The sequence below is a fragment of the Hypanus sabinus genome, chromosome 13, assembly GCF_030144855.1.
Source record: "Hypanus sabinus isolate sHypSab1 chromosome 13, sHypSab1.hap1, whole genome shotgun sequence".
Taxonomy (NCBI): Eukaryota; Metazoa; Chordata; class Chondrichthyes; order Myliobatiformes; family Dasyatidae; genus Hypanus; species Hypanus sabinus.
Window position 1 is genome coordinate 2,967,753 of NC_082718.1, and position 21,873 is coordinate 2,989,625.

Genomic DNA, 21,873 nt, shown 5'->3' on the forward strand with positions numbered 1-21,873 from the left:
TGATGTTAATTTTCCAACTCTGCTCTTCTCAGATGCTCATTATGTTGGCAAGATTAACTTCTTTACCCAAACAATGGTGTGAAACAATTAGCTGAGGCACATTGTTTTCAAAATTTTAAGACTAGGCAGTCTAAGAGAAAGCAACAGAAAGAATTGCTTGGGTGTTAATTCTGCACAAACCACGAGTTTCTGAACTTACATTGTAAAAAAAAGACACGGGATTTATTATTGTTTATTTTATTGTTCTCGAGATGGCTACAACACCAGACGGAACAGCATTTGCACACGCTCAAATCTTCACCCACCTCTGGGATTCCATTCCTCCCAGCCAGCCTGACAGCACAGTCCGAGTACAGGACTCTGCTATAAAACAGACAGCGCCCACTCATGTAATCACTCACTGTTTGTCTTGACCTGTTGTTCAGTCGTGTTAGCAATCTTCAAAGTTACTGTGGTAAAACCTCTGCACATCCTCCTTTCCCCACATTCTGCTAAAGGTTGGGCTCAAATCCACAACTCCACGTCCCAGAGATCCATGACTCCACTTTAGGAATTTTGGATTTTGTGTTTTCATTTAAAACTAACATTCTTCCCAGTATTTTTAAACTGTCTCACAGCTGGAGTTACACAGCTAATATTGTCCTTTGTCTGTTCATCAGGAACACTGAAGATAATTTTCATTTTAAAAGTCATTAAGAAAGTCTCTTGTGGTGTGCACAGTAAACTCCCCTGCCCTCTTCCCACCCCACCAAACAAAAACCAAAAAAAAACCTCCTCCCTGAAGGAACTCTGGTGGAGTAACAGCTGGTTTATTCCAGATCGTCCCTTTTACATACAAGCTCAAAGCAACTGAATTTCAACTGCCCGTCGATTTGGCAGTTGTTCATTCATGCTGTTGTTCCTCTGTTGAGGCCATCTTGAAGCTGGGGAGGGGAAATCAAACCCTGGACTTCCCTTTGCATGCCCTGATGCACAATGCCAGGGAAGCTCCAGCCATGTGGCGTTATGCAGTAGGGTGTTTGGCACTTCTCGCGCAGGTTACCGACCTCTGCTTATAATTGTTTGCCCTATTTGCTCTTGCTGGTACCCAGCCATGGCGGATAGTTTCTTAATATTTGCATTTCCAGTCTGTCTGTTTGAGATACGGTCCTCTGTGGAAAGAATAAGTGAACACTTTGAACAATTTCTGGTTGATTTTACAAAAACTGCTGAGAACAAAATTCTAAGAAAAAGTTGGTTTTGGATAAGATGAACTCCACACATTTAGAGGGGATGTTCATTGGAAGAAAGATGGAATGTGACATTGTGAACAGCCCAATTTGGCCTCACTATACAACAACATATTCAAAAGAACATGTTTGCAAATCACTCCTCAAGATACTAGTAACAGAGGGTGGGGAAACAGAAAGCACCAAATACTGAAAGGCTTGGCCTTGGGTTGGATGGGGAGTGAGAAGGGATCACCAGTAGATAGCTTTCAGTCACAACAAAGACATTGGAATTTTCTCCAGGACGACATCACAGATGGGGTGACAGGAGGTTAGCCTGAGGGGAAAAAGGGGAACAGCACAGCAAGATGGTATTCCTCTAAGATCTGAGCAGACTATGCTTTTCTGTACTTTACCCAATGAAACAAATTCAAATTCTTTCAGTCTAACAAAGTTATTGAATTCCTCCATACCAACTTGGTGAAAAGACATTTTTGGTACTGGATGAACATTCTGGGCAGCTGGGTCATTCGTGCCAACCTAGAGGCAGATACAAGGCCTAACAGTTAAACGTAACCAACACAATTTCATACTTGCTGCCATCCAGTGAACTTCCGAGCTAACAACCACTTTCTTTGGATTCCATGGCTCTTTTCCGATGCAAAATCGTGTCAAAAGTGTCAATGAAATCCAGCATACAATGCCTATATTTCTTGGTACCTCTTCAAAAACAGTATTGTCCTCAAGAACACCCATAATCTTAAACCAAAACTGTACGCCTCAATTTTCTAAATCATACGAAATAGCTTTACTTAGAATTTTTCTATTCCTACCACCAGAATTAACTCGACAGGCCTATCATTATGGGTTACTTCTTTTTCCCTTTTTAAAATTTCACATTCCATCAACCTGTACTGAATGTGCTGAACAGTACAGAAACAGGCCTCTTTGGCCCACCTGCTCCATGATGCCCAGTTACACTAATCCCATCTGCCCTATTGAGCCTGGATTGCTTATGTCTTTCCTATCCAAAACACTTTTTAAGTATTGTAACTGTATCTGCATCAACCACCTTGTCCAGCAGCAATTTCCAGAAATTTAGAAAAACCTGCCCCTCATTTCACCTTCGAATTCCTTTCCTCTCATCTTAAACCAATGCCCTCCAGTTCTAAATTCCCCTGCCTTGGGAAAAACTGCAGTCCTAACAAATGTCTTTGTACAATTTCCTATACTCAATGTCTCAGCTACACAACATTCCAAATCCACTTTTCACTACCCTAACAAAAAATGACTCTTGAATGGTCCAGTCCTACTGGTCAACATGCTGACAAGGTTTGAAGTGAAACACCACTCAGCATAGCCTGTTCTTGCAGGCAATCTCGTAAACCTCAACAGGATATAGGAGGCACTTGGACACTGAACGTGAATAGCATGTGACACTTTTAATAGGATAATGAGGAAGGAAGAGAAGAAGAAGCAAATTAAGTATGAAAGGTATTATAGCTTCGAACAACAAAGAGGGAAAGTGCACTGTATGAACCCAGTTGCCCTCTCCTGCATCTTCAGCCTAGTCTTCCCCACCCCATTCCAATGTTGTACCACAACTCCAATTCAGTGCTCACATTTGGGAAATTCAGTATATTGAACACATGGACTAGTTTATTTTTATGAGAAGCAGAGGGCCAAATTAGAGGACTAACCCCATACTCCTGAAACAGAGAAACACATTTTACTAGACCTTCGATTATAAGGTTTTACAGGACACATTACTACTTCTAGTTCAGGAATTCCCAATCAGGGTCTATGGAGCCCTTGATTAATGGCATCAGCTCTTGGCATAAAAATGTTAGGAACCCCTGCTCTAGTTGATTCCAAGCATTTGTAGATAATGAGCCAGTCCTTACCTGGGAGACTGATGCAAGTCATGGATTTATGAACACAGCTATCGGAAGAGGCGTGTGAAATCTCTCAAAGCCCAGCAAACCTTTTTGCATTCATCAGCACTGCAAGAGGTGCAAGTAATACATTAAAAAGTGTCAGAGCACTGGGTCAAATCAATCAAATTTCCATACTCTAGACCAAATCAACATGGTCCTTTAGATTAATGTTCCTTTTATCCAATCTCATACAATGAATGATCATACTGCACCTCAGAGACCGCTGAAACTCAAGTAAAATATAAACTTGGTAACAAATACACAAAGTTGTATGAAAGTGTGTCAAAGGTATTCTTCCACCTTGAATAACAGCCAGTAAAGGCAGGCATCTAATTTCTGTCCTTTCAGGTGAACAAATCTCCAGAGACGCACTCATAATAGGGATCAACTGCTCACTGTCCACTGCCTAAGCAGATTATTGTTTTCATTTAACAAAAAAGAACCATTTCAAAATCAGAATCAGAGTTAATATCAGCATATAGAAACATAGAAAACCTACAGCACAATACAGGCCCTTTGGCCCACAAAGCTGTGCCGAACATGTCCCTACCTTAGAAATTACTAGGCTTACCTATAGCCCTCTATTTTACTAAACTCCATGTACCCATCTAAAAGCCTCTTAAAAGACCCTATCGTATACGCCTCCACCACTATTGCCGGCAGCCCATTCCACGCACTCACCACTCTCTGAGTGAAAAACTTAACTCCTGACATCTCCTCTGTACCTATTCCCCAGCACCTTATACCTGTGTCTTCTTGTGGCAACCATTTCAGCCCTGGGAAAAAGCCTCTGACTATCCACATGACTAATACCTCTCATCATCATGTACACTTCTTTCAGGTCACCTCTCATCCTCATTCGCTCCAAGGAGAAAAGGCCGAGATCACTCAACCTATTCTCATAAGGCATGCTCCTCAATCCAGGCAACATCTTTGTAAATCTCTTCTGCACCCTTTCTATGGCTTCCACATCCTTTCTGTAGCGAGGTGACCTGAACTGAGCACAGTGCTCCAAGTGGGGTCTGACCAGGGTCCTAAATAGCTGCAACATTACCTCTTGGTTCCTTAATTCAACTCCACGATTGATGAAGGCCAACACACCATATGTCTTCTTAACCAGAGTCAACCTGCGCAGCTGCTTTAAGCGTCCTATGGACTCGGACTCCAAGATCCCTCTGATCCTCCACACTGCCAAGAGTCTTACCATTAATACTATATTCTGCCATCATATTTGACCTACCAAAATGAGCCACTTCACACTTAGCTGGGTTGAACGCCATCTGCCACTTCTCAGCCCAGTTTTGCATCCTATCAATGTCCTGTTGTAACCTCTATCAGCCCTCCACACTATCCACAACACCTCCAACCTTTGTGCAAACTTACTAACCCATCCCTCCACTTCCTCATCCAGGTCGTTTATAAAAATCACAAGGAGGAAGGGTCCCAGAACAAATCCCTGAGGCACTCCAATGGTGTCCGACCTCCATGCAGAATATGACCCGTCTACAACCACTCTTTGCCTTCTGTGAGCAAGCTAGTTCTGGATCCACAAAACAATGTCCCCTTGGATCCCTTGCTGACTACTCCTATTCATATTATACCTCTCCAAATGTTCATAAATCCTGCCTGTCAGGATCTTCTCCATCAACTTACCAACCACTGAGGTAAGGCTCACTGGTCTATAATTTCCTGGGCTAGCTCTACTCCCTTTCTTGAATAAGGGAACAACATCTGCAGCCCTCCAATCCTCCGGAACCTCTCCCATCCCCATTGATGATGCAAAGATCATCGCCAGAGGCTCAGCAATCTGCTCCCGCGCCTCCCACAATACCTGGGGCACCTCTCATCCGGTCCCGGCGACTTATCCAACTTGATGCTTTCCAAAAGCTCCAGCACATGCTCTTTCTTAATATCTACACGTTCAAGCTTATCAGTCTGCTGCAAGTCATCACTACAATCACTAAGATCCTTTTCCATAGTGAATACTGAAATATTCATCAAGTACCTCTGCTATTTCCTCTAGTTCCATACACACTTTCCCACTGTCACACTTGATAGATCCTATTCTTTCATGTCTTATCACATACTTGTGGAATGCCTTGGGGTTTTCCTTAATTCTGCCCGCCAAGGCCTTCTCATGGCCCCTTCTGGCTCTCCTAATTTCCTTCTTAAGCTCCTTCCTAGCAGCCTTATAAATTTCTAGATTTCTAACATTACCTAGCTCGCTGAACCTTTTGTAAGCTTTTCTTTTCTTCTTGACTAGATTTATTACAGCCTTTGTACACCACAGTTCCTGTACTCTCCCATAACTTCCCCGTCTCATTGGAACGTACCTAGACAGAACTCTACACAAATATCCCCTGAATTTTTGCCATATTGCTTCTGTACTTTTCCCTGAGAACATCTGTTTCCAATTTAAGCCTCCAATTTCCTGCCTGATGGCCTCATAGTTCCCCTTACTCCCAATTAAACACCTTGCTAACTTGTCTGTTCCTATCTCTCTCCAATACTATTGTAAAGGAGATAGAATTATGATTACCATCTCCAAAATGTTCTCCCATTGTGAGATCTGACAGCTGACCAGGTTCATTTCCCAATACCAAACCAAGTTCAGCCTCTCCTCTTGTGTCTACATACTGTGTCAAGAAACCTTCCTGAACGCACCTAACAAACTCCACCCCTTCTAAACCCCTTGCTCGAGGGAGATGCCAATCGATATTTGGGAAATTAAAATCTCCCATCATGACAACTCTGTTATTATTACACCTTTCCAGGATCTGTTTCCCTATCTGCTCCTTGATATCCCTGTTACTATTAGGCAGCCTATAAAAAACGCCCAGTAAAGTTATTGACCTCTTCTTGTTCCTAACCTCCACCTACAGAGACTCCGTAGACAATCCCTCCATGGTGTCCACCTTTTCTGCAACCGTGACACTATCGCTGATCAACAATGCCACACTCCCACTTCTTCTGCCTCCCTCCCTGTCCTTTCTGAAACATCTAAAACCCAGCACTTGAAGTAACCATTCCTGACCCTGAGCCATCCAAGTCTCTGTAATGGCCACCACATCATATTTCCAACTACTGATCCACGCTCTAAGCTCATCCGCTTTGTTCACAACACTCCTTGTATTAAAACAGACACATCTCAAGCCTTCGGCCTGAGCATGTCCCTTCTCTATCACCTGCCTATCCTCCCTCTCGCACTGTCTACAAGCTTTCTCTATTTGTGAGCTAACCTCCTCTTCTCCAGTCTCTTCACTTCGGTTCCCACCCCCCAACAATTCTAGTTTAAAGTCTCCCCAGTTGCCTTAGCAAACCTCCCCGCCAGGATATTGGTCCCCCTGGGATCAAGTGCAACCCATCCTTTTTGTACAGGTCACACCTGCCCCAAAAGAGGTCCCAATGATCCAGAAATCTGAATCCCTGCCCCCTGCTCCAATCCCTCAGCCACACATTTATCCTCCACCTCATCCTATTCCTATTCTCACTGTCATGTGGCACAGACAGTAATCCCGAGATTACTATCTTTGTGGTCCTGCTTCTCAACTTCTTTCCTAACTCCCTATAGTCTTTTTTCAGGACCTCTTCCCTTTTCCTACCTATGTCATTGGTACCAATATGTACCACAACCTCCGGCTGTTCTCCCTCCCACCGCAGGATATCTTGGACGCGATCTGAAACATCCTGGACCCTGGCACCTGGGAGGCAAACTACCATCCGAGTTTCTTTCCTGCATCCACAGAATCGCCTGTCTAACCCCCTAACTATAGAATCCCCTATCACTACTGTCTTCCTCTTCCCTTCCCTACCCTTCCGAGCCACAGGGCCAGACTCTGTGCCAGAGGCACGGCCACTGTCGCTTCCCCCAGGTAGGCTGTCTCCACCCACCCCCCAACAGTACTCAAGCAGGAATACTTATTGTCAAGGGGTACAGCCTCTTCCCCTTCCCCCTTCTGACTGTGACCCACTTGTCTGTCTCCCGTGGTTCCGATGTGACCACCTGCCTGTAACTCCTCTCTATCACCTCCTCACTCTCCCTGACCAGACGAAGGTCATCGAGCTGCATCTCCAGTTCCCTAACTTGGTCCCTCAGGAGCTGCAGCTCGACACACCTGGTGCAGATATGGCCGTCTGGAAGACTCCAGGCCCCTCCACATCTGACACTGAGCACAGAGAACTGGCCTCACACACATACTTCCTACCTCGTCCCGTCCCGTCCCGTTACCGTCTAAGCCCGTTCAGCCAAAGCCCTGTCATTCTGTTGTCTCTCACTTCGCTGCCCGCTGGATAGGGTGGTGTTCTTTTTAAACCTTTCACACTCTATTGGCTGACATCATGCACCTGCGCAGTCTCGCCTCTCTTTTCCAAGTCGTAAAAAACTCCCTTCGCTCCAAAAAATCAACAGTTCACTCACAGCCTTCTTGCTCCAAATTTTGTCATGAAATTTGTTGCATTGTGGCAGCTGTACATTGCAATACAAAATAAGCTATAAATTACAAAAGGTAAATATAAAAAAGAAAATTACATGAAATAAATAGTGCAAAAAGAGAGGGAAAAATACTGAGATGGTGCTTATAGATACATTGTCCATTCAGAAATCTGATGACAGAATGGAAGAAGCTGCTCCCATTACATTAAGTGTGTATCATTAGGCTCCTGTATCTCCTCCTAGATGGGAACAACGAGAAGAGGGCATGTCCTTGGTGACTGGGGTCCTTAATGATGGATGCTGCCTTTTTGAGGCATCACCTTATGAAGGTGTCCTGGATGCTGGGGAGGCTGGTGCCCATGAAGGAGCTGGCTGAGTTTACAACTTTCTGCAGCTTTTTCCAATCCTGTGTAGTACTCTTTGTAAATCCTTGCCGAATAAACTCCCAATTTTTTAAAAGATAAGTATATCTTTATATGCATATGTACATCAAAACATACAGTGAAATGTATTAAATCATCAAGGATTGCACTAAGGACAGCCTACAAACATCACCACACTTCCTGCGCCAATATAGCATGCCCACAACTCACCAACCTTAACATTTCTCTTCACCATCTACAGAAGTTTTCTGATGACTCTGCCATAGTTGGATGCATCAGCAAGGGAGATGAGGCGGAGTACAGGGCTACGGTGAGAAACTTTGTCACATGGTGTGAGCAGAATCATCTGCAGCTTAATGTGAAAAAGACTAAGGAGCTGGTGGTGGACCTGAGGAGGGCTAAGGCACCGGTGACCCCTGTTTCCATCTAAGGGGTCAGTGTGGACATGGTGGAGGATTACAAATACCTGGGGATACAAACTGACAATAAATTGGACTGGTCAAAGAACACTGAGGCTGTCTACAAGAAGGGTCAGAGCCGTCTCTATTTCCTGAGGAGATTGGGGTCCTTTAACATCTGCCGGACGATGCTGAGGATGTTCTACGAGTGTGTGGTGGCCAGTGCTATCATGTTTGCTGTTGTGTGCTGGGGTAGCAGGCTGAAGGAAGCAGACACCAACAGAATCAACAAACTCATTCATAAGGCCAGTGATGTTGTGGGGGTGGAAATGGACTCTCTGACAGTGGTGTCTGAAAAGAGGATGCTGTCCAAGTTGCATGCCATCTTGGACAATATCTCCCATCCACTCCATAATGTACTGGTTAGGCACAGGAGTACATTCAGCCAGAGACTCATTCCACCAGGATGTAACACTGAGCATCATAGGAAGTCATTCCTGCCTGTGGCCATCAAACTTTACAACTCCTCCCTCGGAGTGTCAGACAACCTGAGCCAATAGGCTGGTCCTGGACTTATTTCCACTTGGCATGATTAACTTTTAAAAAAAAAATTATTTATGGTTTTATATTGCTATATTTCTACACTATTCTAGGTTGGCGCGGCTGTAACGAAACCCAATTTCCCTCGGGATCAATAAAGTATGTCTGTATTATATCTTTGGAGGAAACTAGACCATCTGGAGGAAACCCACATGGCCACAGGAAAACATACAAACTGCTTACAGACAAGCAGCAGGAACTGAACCCCAGTCAGCAATGACTGGCACTATGAAGTGTGCCACCATGCCACCCTTCAAGTCTGTGTGTGTGTTGACACTTGGTGGGAACGGGAGGACTTATAGATGCCTTACAGCCACTCTTCATTTGCAAGAGATGGCAGCCCATCAGAATCAGACTCTGCACACACACACTAACACTTCAGCAGTGATTATTAGTAAGGAGTGCTGGCTAATTCAGGCCTCCTTATGCAAAAGACCTACTCCAGCTACTAATGGACAGACATTATCTGAGTGCAGGTTGTTCAGCTACCTCAGCCCTCCAGCCACCTGGGTGCAATCCTGACCTCTGGTGATGTGTGTATCAGTGTCTGTCTGCCTGTCTGTGTGGTGTGTGCATTTCTCCCTGTGGTGGCCTGGCTTTTCCCACATTCCAAACACATGCCAGCTGACAGGTTAATTGACTCCTTTAGGAAAACGAAAGGAGAATCATGGACGTACTTGTGGACATATGTACAAAGTACAAAAATACAAAGTAAAATTCATTTGCCTTCCTCATCACAGACTCTACTGGCAAAGTGACCTTTAAGGAATCCTACAGCAGGATTCCAAATCCATTTGCAACTCAGATTTTTGTAATTTCTCTCCATTTAGAAAATAGTCAACCCTTTCATTTCTTCTGCCAAAGTGCATGACCATACACTTTCCCACACTGTGTTCCATCTGCTATTTCTTTGCCCATTCTGCAAATCTGTCTAAGTTCTTCTGTAGCCTATTTTCTCAAACCTACCTGCGCCTCCACCCACCTTTGTATTGTCTGCACATTTTGCAACAAAGCCCAAATCAATGGCATATAACATTAAAAAAATGCTCCCAACACAGACCCCTGTGGAATACCACTAGTCACTAGCAGCCAACTAGAAAAGGCTCCCTTTATCCCCACTCTTTGCCTCCTGCCGATCAGCCACTGCTTTATCCATGCTAGAATTGTTCCTGTAATACTATGGGCTTGTGGCTTGTTAAGCAGCCTCATTTGGCACCTTGTCAAAGGCCCTCTGAAAAATGCAAGTACACAACATCATCTGATTCTCCTTTGTCTCTACTGCTTGCTATATGTTCAAAAAATTCCAACAGATTTGTAAGGGAAGACTTTCCCTCGAGGAAACCATGCTGAATATGGCCTACTTTTTTATCATGTGCCTCGAAGTACCCCCAAACCACATCCTTAACAATCGACTCTGACATCTCCCCAACCACTGAGGTCTTTTCCTTTCTTCTGCCTCTCTCCCTTCTTGAAGAGTGAAGTGACATTTTCAATTTTCCAGTCTTCCGTAACCATTCCCGAATCTACTGATTCTGGAAAGATCATTACTAATGCCTTCACAATCTCCTCAGTCACCTCTTTTAAAACACTGGGGTGTAAACTATCTGATTCAGGTGACTTACCCCCTTTAGACCTTTCAGTTTCCCAAGAACCTTCTCCCTAGTAATGGTAACTTCATACACATCATGATCCTTAACACCTGGAACTTCCACCATACTGCTAGTGTATTGTACAGTGAGTGAAGACTGATGCAAAATACTTATTCAGTTTATCCACCATTTCCTTGTCCCCCATTACTACCTCTCCAGCGTTGTTTTCCAGCAGTCTTATATCCACTCTCATCTCTTTTACACTTTACCTATCTGAAGAAACTTTGTTATCCTCTTTAATGTTATTGCCTGGCTTACTTTCACATTCCATCTTTACCTTTTTAAATGACTTTTTAGTTGCCTTCTGTTGGTACTTAAAAGCCTCCCAATCCTCTAACTTCTAATTTTTGCTCTATGGTCTAACTTCTTTGACTTTATATTGGCCTCAACTATCCTTGTTAGCCATGGTTGTGTCATCTTGCCTTCTTTCTCTTTGGGATGTATATATCCTGTGCCTTCTGAATTACTTCCAGAAATTGCAGCTCTGTCATCATCCTGCCAGTGTCCTTTTCCAATCAATTCTGTCCAACTCCTCTCTCCTGTCTCCATAATTCCCTTTACTCCACTGTAATACTGATACACCTGACTTTAGCTTCTCCTTCTCAAATTTCAGGGTGAATTCAATCATATTATGATCACTTTCCTCTAAGTGTTCTTTTACCTTAAACTCTCTAATCAATTCTGGTTCATTGCACAACACCCAATCCAGAATAGTTGATCCTCTAGTGGGCTCAGCCAGCAGCTGCTCTAAAAAACCATCTCATAGGCACTCTAGAAATTCCCCCTCCAGTAAACTAGCACCAATCCAATTTTCTCTAACTACCTACATATTGAATTCCCCCATGACTATTATAACATTGTCCTTTTGGCATGCATTTTCTATCTCCCATTGTAATTTGTAGGCCACATCCTTACTACTGTTTGAGGGTCAATATACAACTCCCACCTGTGTCTTTTTACCCTTGCAGTTCTTTAGATCTATCCACGATTCAACAGCTTCCCACTCTATGTCACCTCTTTCTAACGATTTCATTTCAATTTTTTTTAAAACAGCATCACTACCTTCCTGCCTAACCTTTCAATACAATGTGCATCCTTGAACATTAGTCTCCCAGCTATAATCTTCTTTCAGCCATGATCCAATGCCTACATCATGCCTGCCAGTCTGTAACTGTGCTACAAGTTCATCGACCTTATTCCGTGTATTGCATGCATTCAGATATAACATTTTTAGTCCCGTATTTACCCTTTTTGATTTTGTCCGCCTTTCGCATTGCAACTCATCCCATTGACTGTAATTCTGCACTATCATCAGCTTTTCCTGGCTAGGAGTCTCACGACACATTGCCTCTGTTTGTAACCCAACTACATCATCCTCAGCACTATCACACCAGTTCCCATTCCCCTGCCAAGTTTCAATAGGTACGTTTATCGTCAGAGAAATGTATACAATATGTAGAAATGTATACATCCTGAAATTCTTTTTCTTCGCAAACATCCATGAAAACAGTACCCCAAAGATGAATAACAGTTAAAGCTTTAGAACCCCAATCCCCCAGCCCCTCCTTCCCATGCACAAGCGAGACAACGACTTCTCCCCACCCCCCCACCAGCATAAAAGCATCAGTGCCATTCACAAGCACTCAAGCTTGCAGCAAGTTGGGTTAAACCCACCCAAACAACTCTAGCCAACCTGCCCACAAGGATATTGGGTTCAGGTGTAATCCATCCCTTTTGGATATATACCTTCCCCAGAAGAGATAATAATGATCCATAAATTTGAACCCGTGCCCTACATAAGTTCCTTAGCTACGTATTCAGCTGCCAAATCATCTTATTTTTACCCTCAATGGCATGTGGCACAGGCAGCAATCCAGAGATTACTACTACCCTACAGGTCCAGTTTCTCAGCTTTCTACCTAGCTCCCTAAAATCTCTCTTCAGGACCTCCTCACCTTGTCTAACTATATCATTGGTGCCAATACTTCTGGCTGCTCGCCCTCACCCTTGATAATGCCATGCACACGACCTCAGACATCCAGAAAGGCAACATACCATTCGAGTGTCTCTACTGCGCCCACAGAACCTTATCTCTGTTCGTCTGACTAAGGAATCACCTATGAAAGTCGCAGTCCTTCTCACCTCTCTGCTCTTCTGGCCACAGCACCAGACTCAGTGCCAGAAACCCGATCACTGTGGCTCCCTCCAGTAGGTCATCCTCCTCAATAGTATCTGAAGTTATATTATTATTCAAGGGAATGACCTCTGGTGTATTTTGCACTGGCTGGGCATTTTCCCTCCTTCTCCTGACAGCCACCCATATACATGTCTTCTGCAACCACAGGGTGACTGCCTCCTTGTAGCTTCTGTCTATCACCTCCTCAAGCACTAAGGGGCAGAAAACGCTGGTGGGAGTTGTGTACAGGCCACCTAACAGTAGTAGTGAGGTTGGGGATGGCACTAAACAGGAAATTAGAAATGTGTGCAATAAAGGAACAGTAGTTATAATGGGTGACTTCAATCTACATATACATTGGGTGAACCAAATTGCTAAGAAGTGCTGAGGAAGAGGATTTCTTGGAATGTATGCAGGATGGTTTTCTGAACCAACATGTTGAGGAACCAACTAGAGAGCAGGCCATTCTAGATTAGGTTTTGAGTTATGAGGAAGGGTTAGTTAGCAATCTTGTCGTGTGAGGCCCCTTGGGAAAGAGTGACCATAATATGGTGGAATTCTTCATTAAGATGGAGAGTGACATAGTTAATTCAGAAACAGAAGTTCTGAACTTAAAGAAGGTTAACTTTGAAGGTATGAGACGTGAATTAGCTAAGATAGACTGGCAAATGAAAGAGTTGATGGTGAATATGCAATGGCAAGCATTTGAAGATTGCATGGATGAACTACAATTGTTCATCCCAGTTTGGCAAAAGAATAAACCAGGGAAGGTAGTGCACCCGTGGCTGACAAGGGAAATTAGGGATAGTATCAAGTCCAAAGAAGAAACATATAAATTAGCAAAAACAAAAAGTGACACACCTGAGGACTGGGAGAAATTCAGAGATCAGAGGAGGACAAAGGGCTTAATTAGGAAAGGGGGAAAAAGATTATGAGAGAAAGCTGGCAGGGAACATTAGAAACTGACTGTAAAAGCTTTTATAGATATGTGAAAAGAAAAAGATTGGTCAAGACAAATGTAGGCTCTTTACAGTCAGAAACAGGTGAATTGATCATAGGGAACAAAGACATGGCAGACCAATTGAATAACTGCTTTGGTTCTGTCTTCACTAAGGAGGACATAATCTTCCGGAAATAGTAAGGGACCTAGAGTCTAGTGAGATGGAGGAACTGAGGGAAATACATGTTAGTAGGGAAGTGGTGTTAGGTAAATTGAAGGGATTAAAGGCAGATAAATCCCCAGGGCCAGATGGTCCAGATGGCCAAAGTACTTAAGGAAGTAGCCCAAGAAATAGTGGATGCATTAGTGATAATTTTTCAAAACTCCTTAGATTCTGGATTAGTTCCTGAGGATTGGAGGGTGGCTAATGTAACCCCACTTTTTAAAAAAGGAGGGAGAGAGAAACCAGGGAATTATAGACCGGTTAATCTGACATCAGTAGTGGGGAAAATGCTAGAGTTGGTTATCAAAGATGCGATAACAGCACGTTTGGGAAGAGGTGAAATCATCAGACAAAGTCAGCATGGATTTGTGAAAGGAAAACCATGTCTGACGAATCTTATAGAATTTTTTGAAGATGTAACTAGTAGAGTGGATAGGGGAGAGCCAGTGGATGTGGTATATTTAGATTTTCAAAAGGCTTTTGGGGAGGTCCCACACAGGAGATTAGTGTGCAAACTTAAAGCACACAGTATTGTCTTTTTAACCTTTTACGATATATACAATTAATATTGGCATGATGGATAAGTCTATTAATTTTATCTCCTGGAATACTAATGGTTTAAACCATCTGATTAAACGTAAAAAAATACTTAAAGTATTCCACAGACTAAATGCTAATATTATTTTCGTACAAGAGACCCATATTGGGAGGGAGGATAATCAACACTTTTTTAGGTTCTGGAAGGGCCAACAATTTCACTCGAATTTTACTGCCAAAATTAGAGGTGTGTCTATTTTTATAGACCCCTCAATTTCGTTCACACATCATGAAACTATCTCTGATCCACAGGGCAGATTTTTTGTTGATTACTGGTTCACTTTTTAATCGAAATGTGGCTTTAGTTAATATTTATGCTCCAAACTTTGATTGCCCTGAATTTTTTAAATGTTTATTTACTTCCCTTCCTAATTTAAATGAACATATGTTGATAATGGGTGGAGATTTCAATTGTTGTTTGAATCCCTTGATGGATAGATCTAAACCTATTCGAACTTTTCCAAATAGATCAGCCTCACTTATTAATTCCTTTATGGTTGATTCAGGAATTACTGAAATATGGCGTTTTTTAATATCCTAAAGATAAAGAATTTTCGTTTTTTTCACATGTATATCATAGTTATTCTAGAATTGATTATTTTCTTATTGATCATAGTTTATTAACAGATGTTATTGATTGTAAATATGACTCTACTGCCATTTCGGATCATACTCCGAAGTTGTCTATTAAGGTATTGGATTCCTCCATTAACACTAGATCTTGGAGACTCAATGCTACTGTGCTTCAAGATCCAGAATTTATAACCTTCATAGAACAGCAAATTAATTTGTTTTTTTCAACAAATTATACCGAAGAGATTGACAGAGGAATACTCTGGGACTCTTTTAAGGCTTTTATTCACGGACAAATTATCTCATTTTCCGCCGGTAAAAGAAAACAAAGGTATCTTGTTATAGCTGCATTGGTGGATAAAATTAAAGAAATTGATAAGATTTACTCCGTGATTCCTACCAAAGAACTTTATAAGAAGAGAGTTGAGCTTCAAATGGAACATAGCTTATTATTATCTTCTTCAATTGAGAATCAATTAATTAAGACCAGGGCTCAATTCTATATTCATAGTGATCGAACTGGCAAATAGTTAGCTAACCAATTAAAAGCTATTTCGACTAAGCGACAAATTATTAAAATTCGTAAACAAGATGGTAATTTGACTACTGATCATAAAGAAATTAATAAAACTTTCCAAGATTTTTATAAATCTTTATATCAATCAGAATCCGATGGCGATCTGTCCATGATGGATGATTTTTTTAATAATTTAAATATTCCCAAACTGACAGATGAAGATCAGAGTTTGTTTGATGCTCCTATTTCTGTGGCTGAAGTAGGAGAGGCTACTTCATCAATGAACTCAGGGAAAGCCCCAGGCCCTGATGGCTATATTATGGAATTTTTTAAAACTTTTTCTTCCTTGCTTTCCCCATGGTTATGTGAAATTTTCAATGATGCATTTATTAAAAAGAGATTACCTCAGTCTTTCTATGATTCTACTATTTCCCTAATTCTTAAAAAAGATAAGGACCCTACCCTATGTGCATCCTATCGCCCTATATCGTTATTAAATGTAGATTCTAAGATTCTTACAAAAATTTTAGCTATTAGGTTAGAAAAGATACTGTCACAGATTATTTCAGAAGATCAAACTGGGTTTATTAAGAATCGGTACTCCTTTTTCAATGTTAGAAAATTGATTAATATAATTTATACCTCTTCACCCAGAACCCCAGAATGTGTCATTTCATTAGATGCTGAAAAAGCTTTTGATAGAGTTGAATGGACATACTTATTTAATACGTTAAAAAATTTTAATTTTAGTTCCAAATTTATATCATGGATTAAACTAATATATTATAAACCTGTTGCTTCTGTTCTTACTAATAATCATAGATCCTCTTCTTTTCAATTATCTCGCGGTACGAGACAAGGTTGCCCTTTAAGTCCTCTATTATTTAATATTGCACTGGAACCTTTAGCCATTGCTATTCGTGAATCACCTAATATTTTTGGTATCACCCGTAATGAGAAGTTATATAAGTTATCACTATATGCTGATGACTTGTTGTTATATATTTCTGATCCTGATAGGTCTATTCCCGCTATTCTATCCTTGATGGCTCAGTTTGGCAGCTTCTCTGGTTATAAATTAAATTTGAATAAGAGTGAATTATTCCCTTTAAATGCGCAAACTTTAATGAACAACAGGGTACCTTTTAAAGTTGTTACTGATAACTTTACTTATTTGGGTATAAAAATTACCAAGAAACATAAAGATTTATTCAGATTGAATTTTTTACCTTTGCTTTATCAAATTCAACAACTTACTACTAGATGGTCTCCCTTATCTTTATCATTGGTTGGTCGGATTAATGCTATTAAAATAATGGTTTTACCGAAATTTTTATATTTATTTCAAGCTCTACCAATCTTTATTCCTAAATCTTTTTTTGATAACATAGATTCAAAAATTTCCTCATTTGTGTGGCAAAATAAAAAGCCCAGGTTAAGTAAAAAATAGTTACAGAAACCTAAAAAAGATGGTGGTTTAGCTTTACCTAACTTTAGATTTTACTATTGGGCGAATAACATTCAAAACTTAATATACTGGAAACATGACTTGGATTCACCATTATGCCCACAGTGGGTAAATTTGGAATGTAATGATGCACGAGATTACTTTTTATTCTCCGTTCTTGGATCTTTTCTTCCCGCTGATTTAGTCAAGTTCAATAAACAAATATCTAACCCTATTGTCAAGCACACATTACGAATTAGGTTTCAATTTCGTAAGTTTTTCACTCTTGAGAAATTTTGTTCTTGATAGCCCTACCTTATTTAACTTTTTTTTTAAAACCCTCCTTAATAGATCAAAGCCTTTAGCATATGGAAAAGGAAAGGTATAATATGCTTTCGTGATCTTTTTTTTGAAGGTAGTCTGATGTCTTTTGATCAACTTTCTAACAAATTTAAAATACCTAAAACTCATTTTTTTAGATATTTACAAATCAGAAACTTTTTATATAAAGTTTTACCATCCTTTCCCAATTCAACTCCGATGGATTTTTTAGATATACTTTTTACCTTGAACCCTTGTCAGAAGGGTTTAGTGACTCTTATTTATAATATGATTATGAAGATACAACCAGAAATGTCAGGAAGAATTAAACAAGAGTGGGAAAATGAGCTTCAATATACTATATCAACAGAAAAATGGGAAAAAATTTTACAAATGGTTAACTCTTCTTCTGTATGTGCTAAACATGCTTTAATACAATTTAAGGTGGTACATAGAGCCCACATGTCTAAAGATAAGCTTGCTCGATTCTACTCCCATATTAACCCTCAATGTGACAGATGTCACTCAGAAGTCGCTTCATTGACCCACATGTTTTGGTCATGTCCCACCTTACATAACTATTGGAAGGATATATTTGCTATCATTTCCTCAGTTTGGAATATTGATTTACAACCCCGTTTTATAACTGCAATTTTTGGTATACCAATTGAAGATGGTAGTCAACTTTCCCCTTCGATTAGACGAATGATTGCATTTGCAACTCTAATAGCTAGAAGGTCTATATTACAAAATTGGAAAGAAGTAAACCCTCCTACCACGTTTCAGTGGTTTTCTCAAACTATTTCTTGTTTGAGCTTAGAAAAAATTAGAAGTACTATTTTTGATCCATCAATTAAATTTGAAGAGACTTGGGGACCGTTTATTCGACATTTTCATATGAGTTAATTTGACCTCTTCCAGACCTTTTTTCCTTTTTATCCTTGTTTTGGTATGGAGTTCTGGAGTTCTTGACACTATCATGTATATATAAACTATTATTATTGCCCATGTTAGTTAAGGTTTATTGCTTATTTTAATACATATTTTTTCTTATATTTTTTTTCCTTTTGGGATTATCCTTTTTTCATATACAATTAATATAGGCTTGATTGATTATTTTATGATGTTCTCTGTTGATATCTCAATAAGATATTGATATCTTGTTACTAAGTTAATTTCAAGCCTAGTGTATTTATAACCTATTCAATGTTATGTTATATTATTATTTTCTTTTGTATATGAAATTCAATAAAAAGATTGAAAAAGAAAGAAAGCACATGGTATTGGGGGTATGGTATTGAGGTGGATAAAGAATTGGTTGGCAGACAGGAAGCAAAGAGTGGGAGTAAACGGGACCCTTTCAGAATGGCAGGCAGTGACTAGTGGGGTACCGCAAGGCTCAGTGCTGGAACCCCAGTTGTTTACCATATATATTAATGATTTAGACAAGGGAATTAAATGCAGCATCTCCAAGTTTGCGGATGACACAAAGCTGGGCGGCGGTGTTAGCTGTAAGGAGGATGCTAAGAGGATGCAGGGTGACTTGGATAGGTTAGGTGAGTGGGCAAATTCATGGCAGATGCAACTTAATGTGGATAAATGTGAGGTTATCCACTTTGGTTGCAAGAACAGGAAAACAGATTATTATCTGAACGGTGGCCGATTAGGAAAAGGGGAGGTGCAACGAGACCTGGGTGTCATTGTACACCAGTCATTGAAGGTGGGCATGCAGGTACAGCAGGCAGTGAAAAAAGCAAATGTTATGTTGGCATTCATAGCAAAAGGATTTGAGTACAGGAGCAGGGAGGTTCTACTGCAGTTGTACAAGGCCTTGGTGAGACCGCACCTAGAATATTGTGTGCAATACCTAATCTGAGGAAAGACATTGTTGCCATAGAGGGAGTACAGAGAAGATTCACCAGATTGATTCCTGGGATGGCAGGACTTTCATATGAAGAAAGGCTGAATCGACTAGGCTTATACTCACTGGAATTTAGAAGATTGAGGGGGGGATCTTATTGAAACATATAAAATTCTAAAGGGATTGGACAGGCTAGATGCAGGAAGATTGATTCCGATGTTGGGGAAGTCCAGAACGAGGGGTAACAGTTTAAGGATAATGGGGAAGCCTTTTAGGACTGAGATGAGGGAAAACTTCTTCACACAGAGAGTGGTGAATCTGTGGAATTCTCTGTCACAGGAAATAGTTGAGGCCGGTTCATTGGCTATATTTATGAGGAAGTTAGATATGGCCCTTGTGGCCAAAGTGATCGGGGGTATGGAGAGAAAGCAGGTACAGGGTTCTGAGTTGGATGATCAGCCATGATCATACTGAATGGCGGTGCAGGCTCAAAGGGCCGAATGGCCTACTCCTGCACCTATTTTCTATGTTTCTAAGCTGCAGCTCCAGTTCCTTAATACGTTCAATGGCCAGGGACAGAAAGTCTTTTACACGTACAGTCACAAAATTCAAGATAAATTCATGATTGTTTAAGGTCATTACCAGTACGCCAGTGTAAAGGAGAATTAAGTCATTGTTACTCTGGATCTGATGCAGCACAAAAATAAACATAATTAATAAGAAACAATAATAATAAAAGAACAATAAATATAAATACGCAAATAGGTTATAAACACAAATTGATTGAAAGTCCATAAAGTGATCCAAAAATCATAAAAATAATCCAATCACAAATCTAAGTATACTGTACAGAAAATCTTAGCATGCTAAAGAAGAAATTGAATTCTTGCAAGAGCTCATGCAGCACAGGTGAGGTCCTGTTTTCATACAGCAAGTGGATCAGCCTGAGAAATTAGGTTTAAACACAAACTCATATAAAATGAGGTAATATCAGAGCACAGTTACTACCATTTTTGACTATTGTTGAAGAGAAAGAAAAAATAGACCATGAGGAAACGATTCACATAATCTTTTTTAAACTATGATACCATTTTGTTTTGGGATGAAGCAGCAATGCATGATGAGGTTAACTGCCTCCTTCCCAAGTTGTGGTGATCGAACACCAAGTAGGGGGAAAAAAAAACAGAGTCAGAATTTTTAACTATAAGCAGTATGTCGACCACCCCACACCTAGGGTTCCTGTCCACAACCTATACTATCCCCTATCTCTGTGCACGTTAAGCAATGGCAGAATTTGATCATGGTAAAATACCAGATAACAAAAAGAGGCTCCAGGAAGGACAATATTAGAATCTCCACTTCAGATGCTTTGCTTAAAACTCTTTAACCAGTCTAGATTTGAGTGACTTGGAAGTTGTTTCAAAACAGAATGGAACCTGGATACTTGATCCAAGCAAAGGAACTGTTCAGACTTGAAATGGCTTGGGGACAAAACTATAGGTTCTTAGAGTTAGACTGGACTAAATAAATACTCTATTGAAGTCTCCATGATTCCAAAAGTGAACAAATGCAGAAATAAAAAATGTTAAAAGTACTTCCTAGACAGCAGACACACAAGAAATCCATTTTTTCTCTACAGAATAGAGCCTGACCTGCCAACATTTTCTTATGATGACTCTTTGCTTTAACAAGATGTGGTCAGTTAGCGATACAACTTGCAACAGGCCCTTTTGGCCCTATGAGCTACACAGCCTAGCAACCCTTGACCAATTATCCAACTCTGTACCTCTCAGGACTATGGGAGAACCCACAGAAAAGCCCTACAATCCAAAGGAAGCATGTAAAGATTCCTTGCAGAGAATGCTAGGATTGACCTCCCATCTCCAACATCCTGAGCTGTAATAGCATCATGCTAACTGATACACTCACACACTTTATTCTGTGATATGCTTCCTGAGGCAGTGAGGGAGGATTTGGCACCAAAGACACCCTAATATCGTGAAGTGGTCTCTTAGGGAGCATCGCTGCTGTCTGTGGGCACTTCTAGCCAATACTGAGAAGAACTGCTGCTGAAAGGTGTAGGCGTGTGACTAAAGACTCGGGAAGGCTACAGGGTGAACAGCTAATAAACTTGGCTGAAGGGGGAAGAAATGTACTTGCATGGAGAGAAAGTTTTATAAACTGACATAATACTGACTTAAAAGGGCATGTAGTGCATTCCAATATCGTCTTTGGCAACGGTCAAATTGGATTAGTTAGGAAAAGCCCAATAGCTTGGATAGGGGTCAGGTTTGGATTTGCGATGATGTTTTTTTAAAATCCAAACAGACTTCTAACACTCATGAGGTTTCACGCCTTTGCTGACTTCATACTATGCAAGCTCAAGTGTTGGAAACGTCACTCATTCGAGTCATAACCTGCACAGAATCAGCAACTCTGATCATAACCAGCTTCCTGCCAAGCAAGTCTGAGCATGTTTCAGATTTCCAGCACTGAATGATTTCCTTCCTTTCAATCAGGTTCTCTTTCTTCAAATGTTCGACAAAAACAGGTTAGTCCACATTACAAGATGAGAAAGTTCTGGAAGTTCAGTGTAGATGTTCCAGCACCA

General features: G+C 40.8%; 1 protein-coding gene across 1 annotated transcript in view; it reads right to left on the reverse strand.

Annotated features, from left to right (window-relative positions):
• Positions 1 to 221: 221 nt before the first annotated feature.
• tnpo3 (transportin 3) overlaps positions 222 to 21,873 on the reverse strand; it is a 76,276-nt gene continuing 54,624 nt past the window's right edge. Inside the window, exons 22-23 of the mRNA XM_059987002.1 lie at positions 3,113 to 3,211; positions 222 to 1,151 (exon numbers count right to left, since the gene is read on the reverse strand). Coding sequence (XP_059842985.1) covers positions 3,151 to 3,211 — 61 coding nt within the window. The 3' untranslated portion in view covers positions 222 to 1,151; positions 3,113 to 3,150. The remainder of the gene's footprint in view (positions 1,152 to 3,112; positions 3,212 to 21,873) is intronic.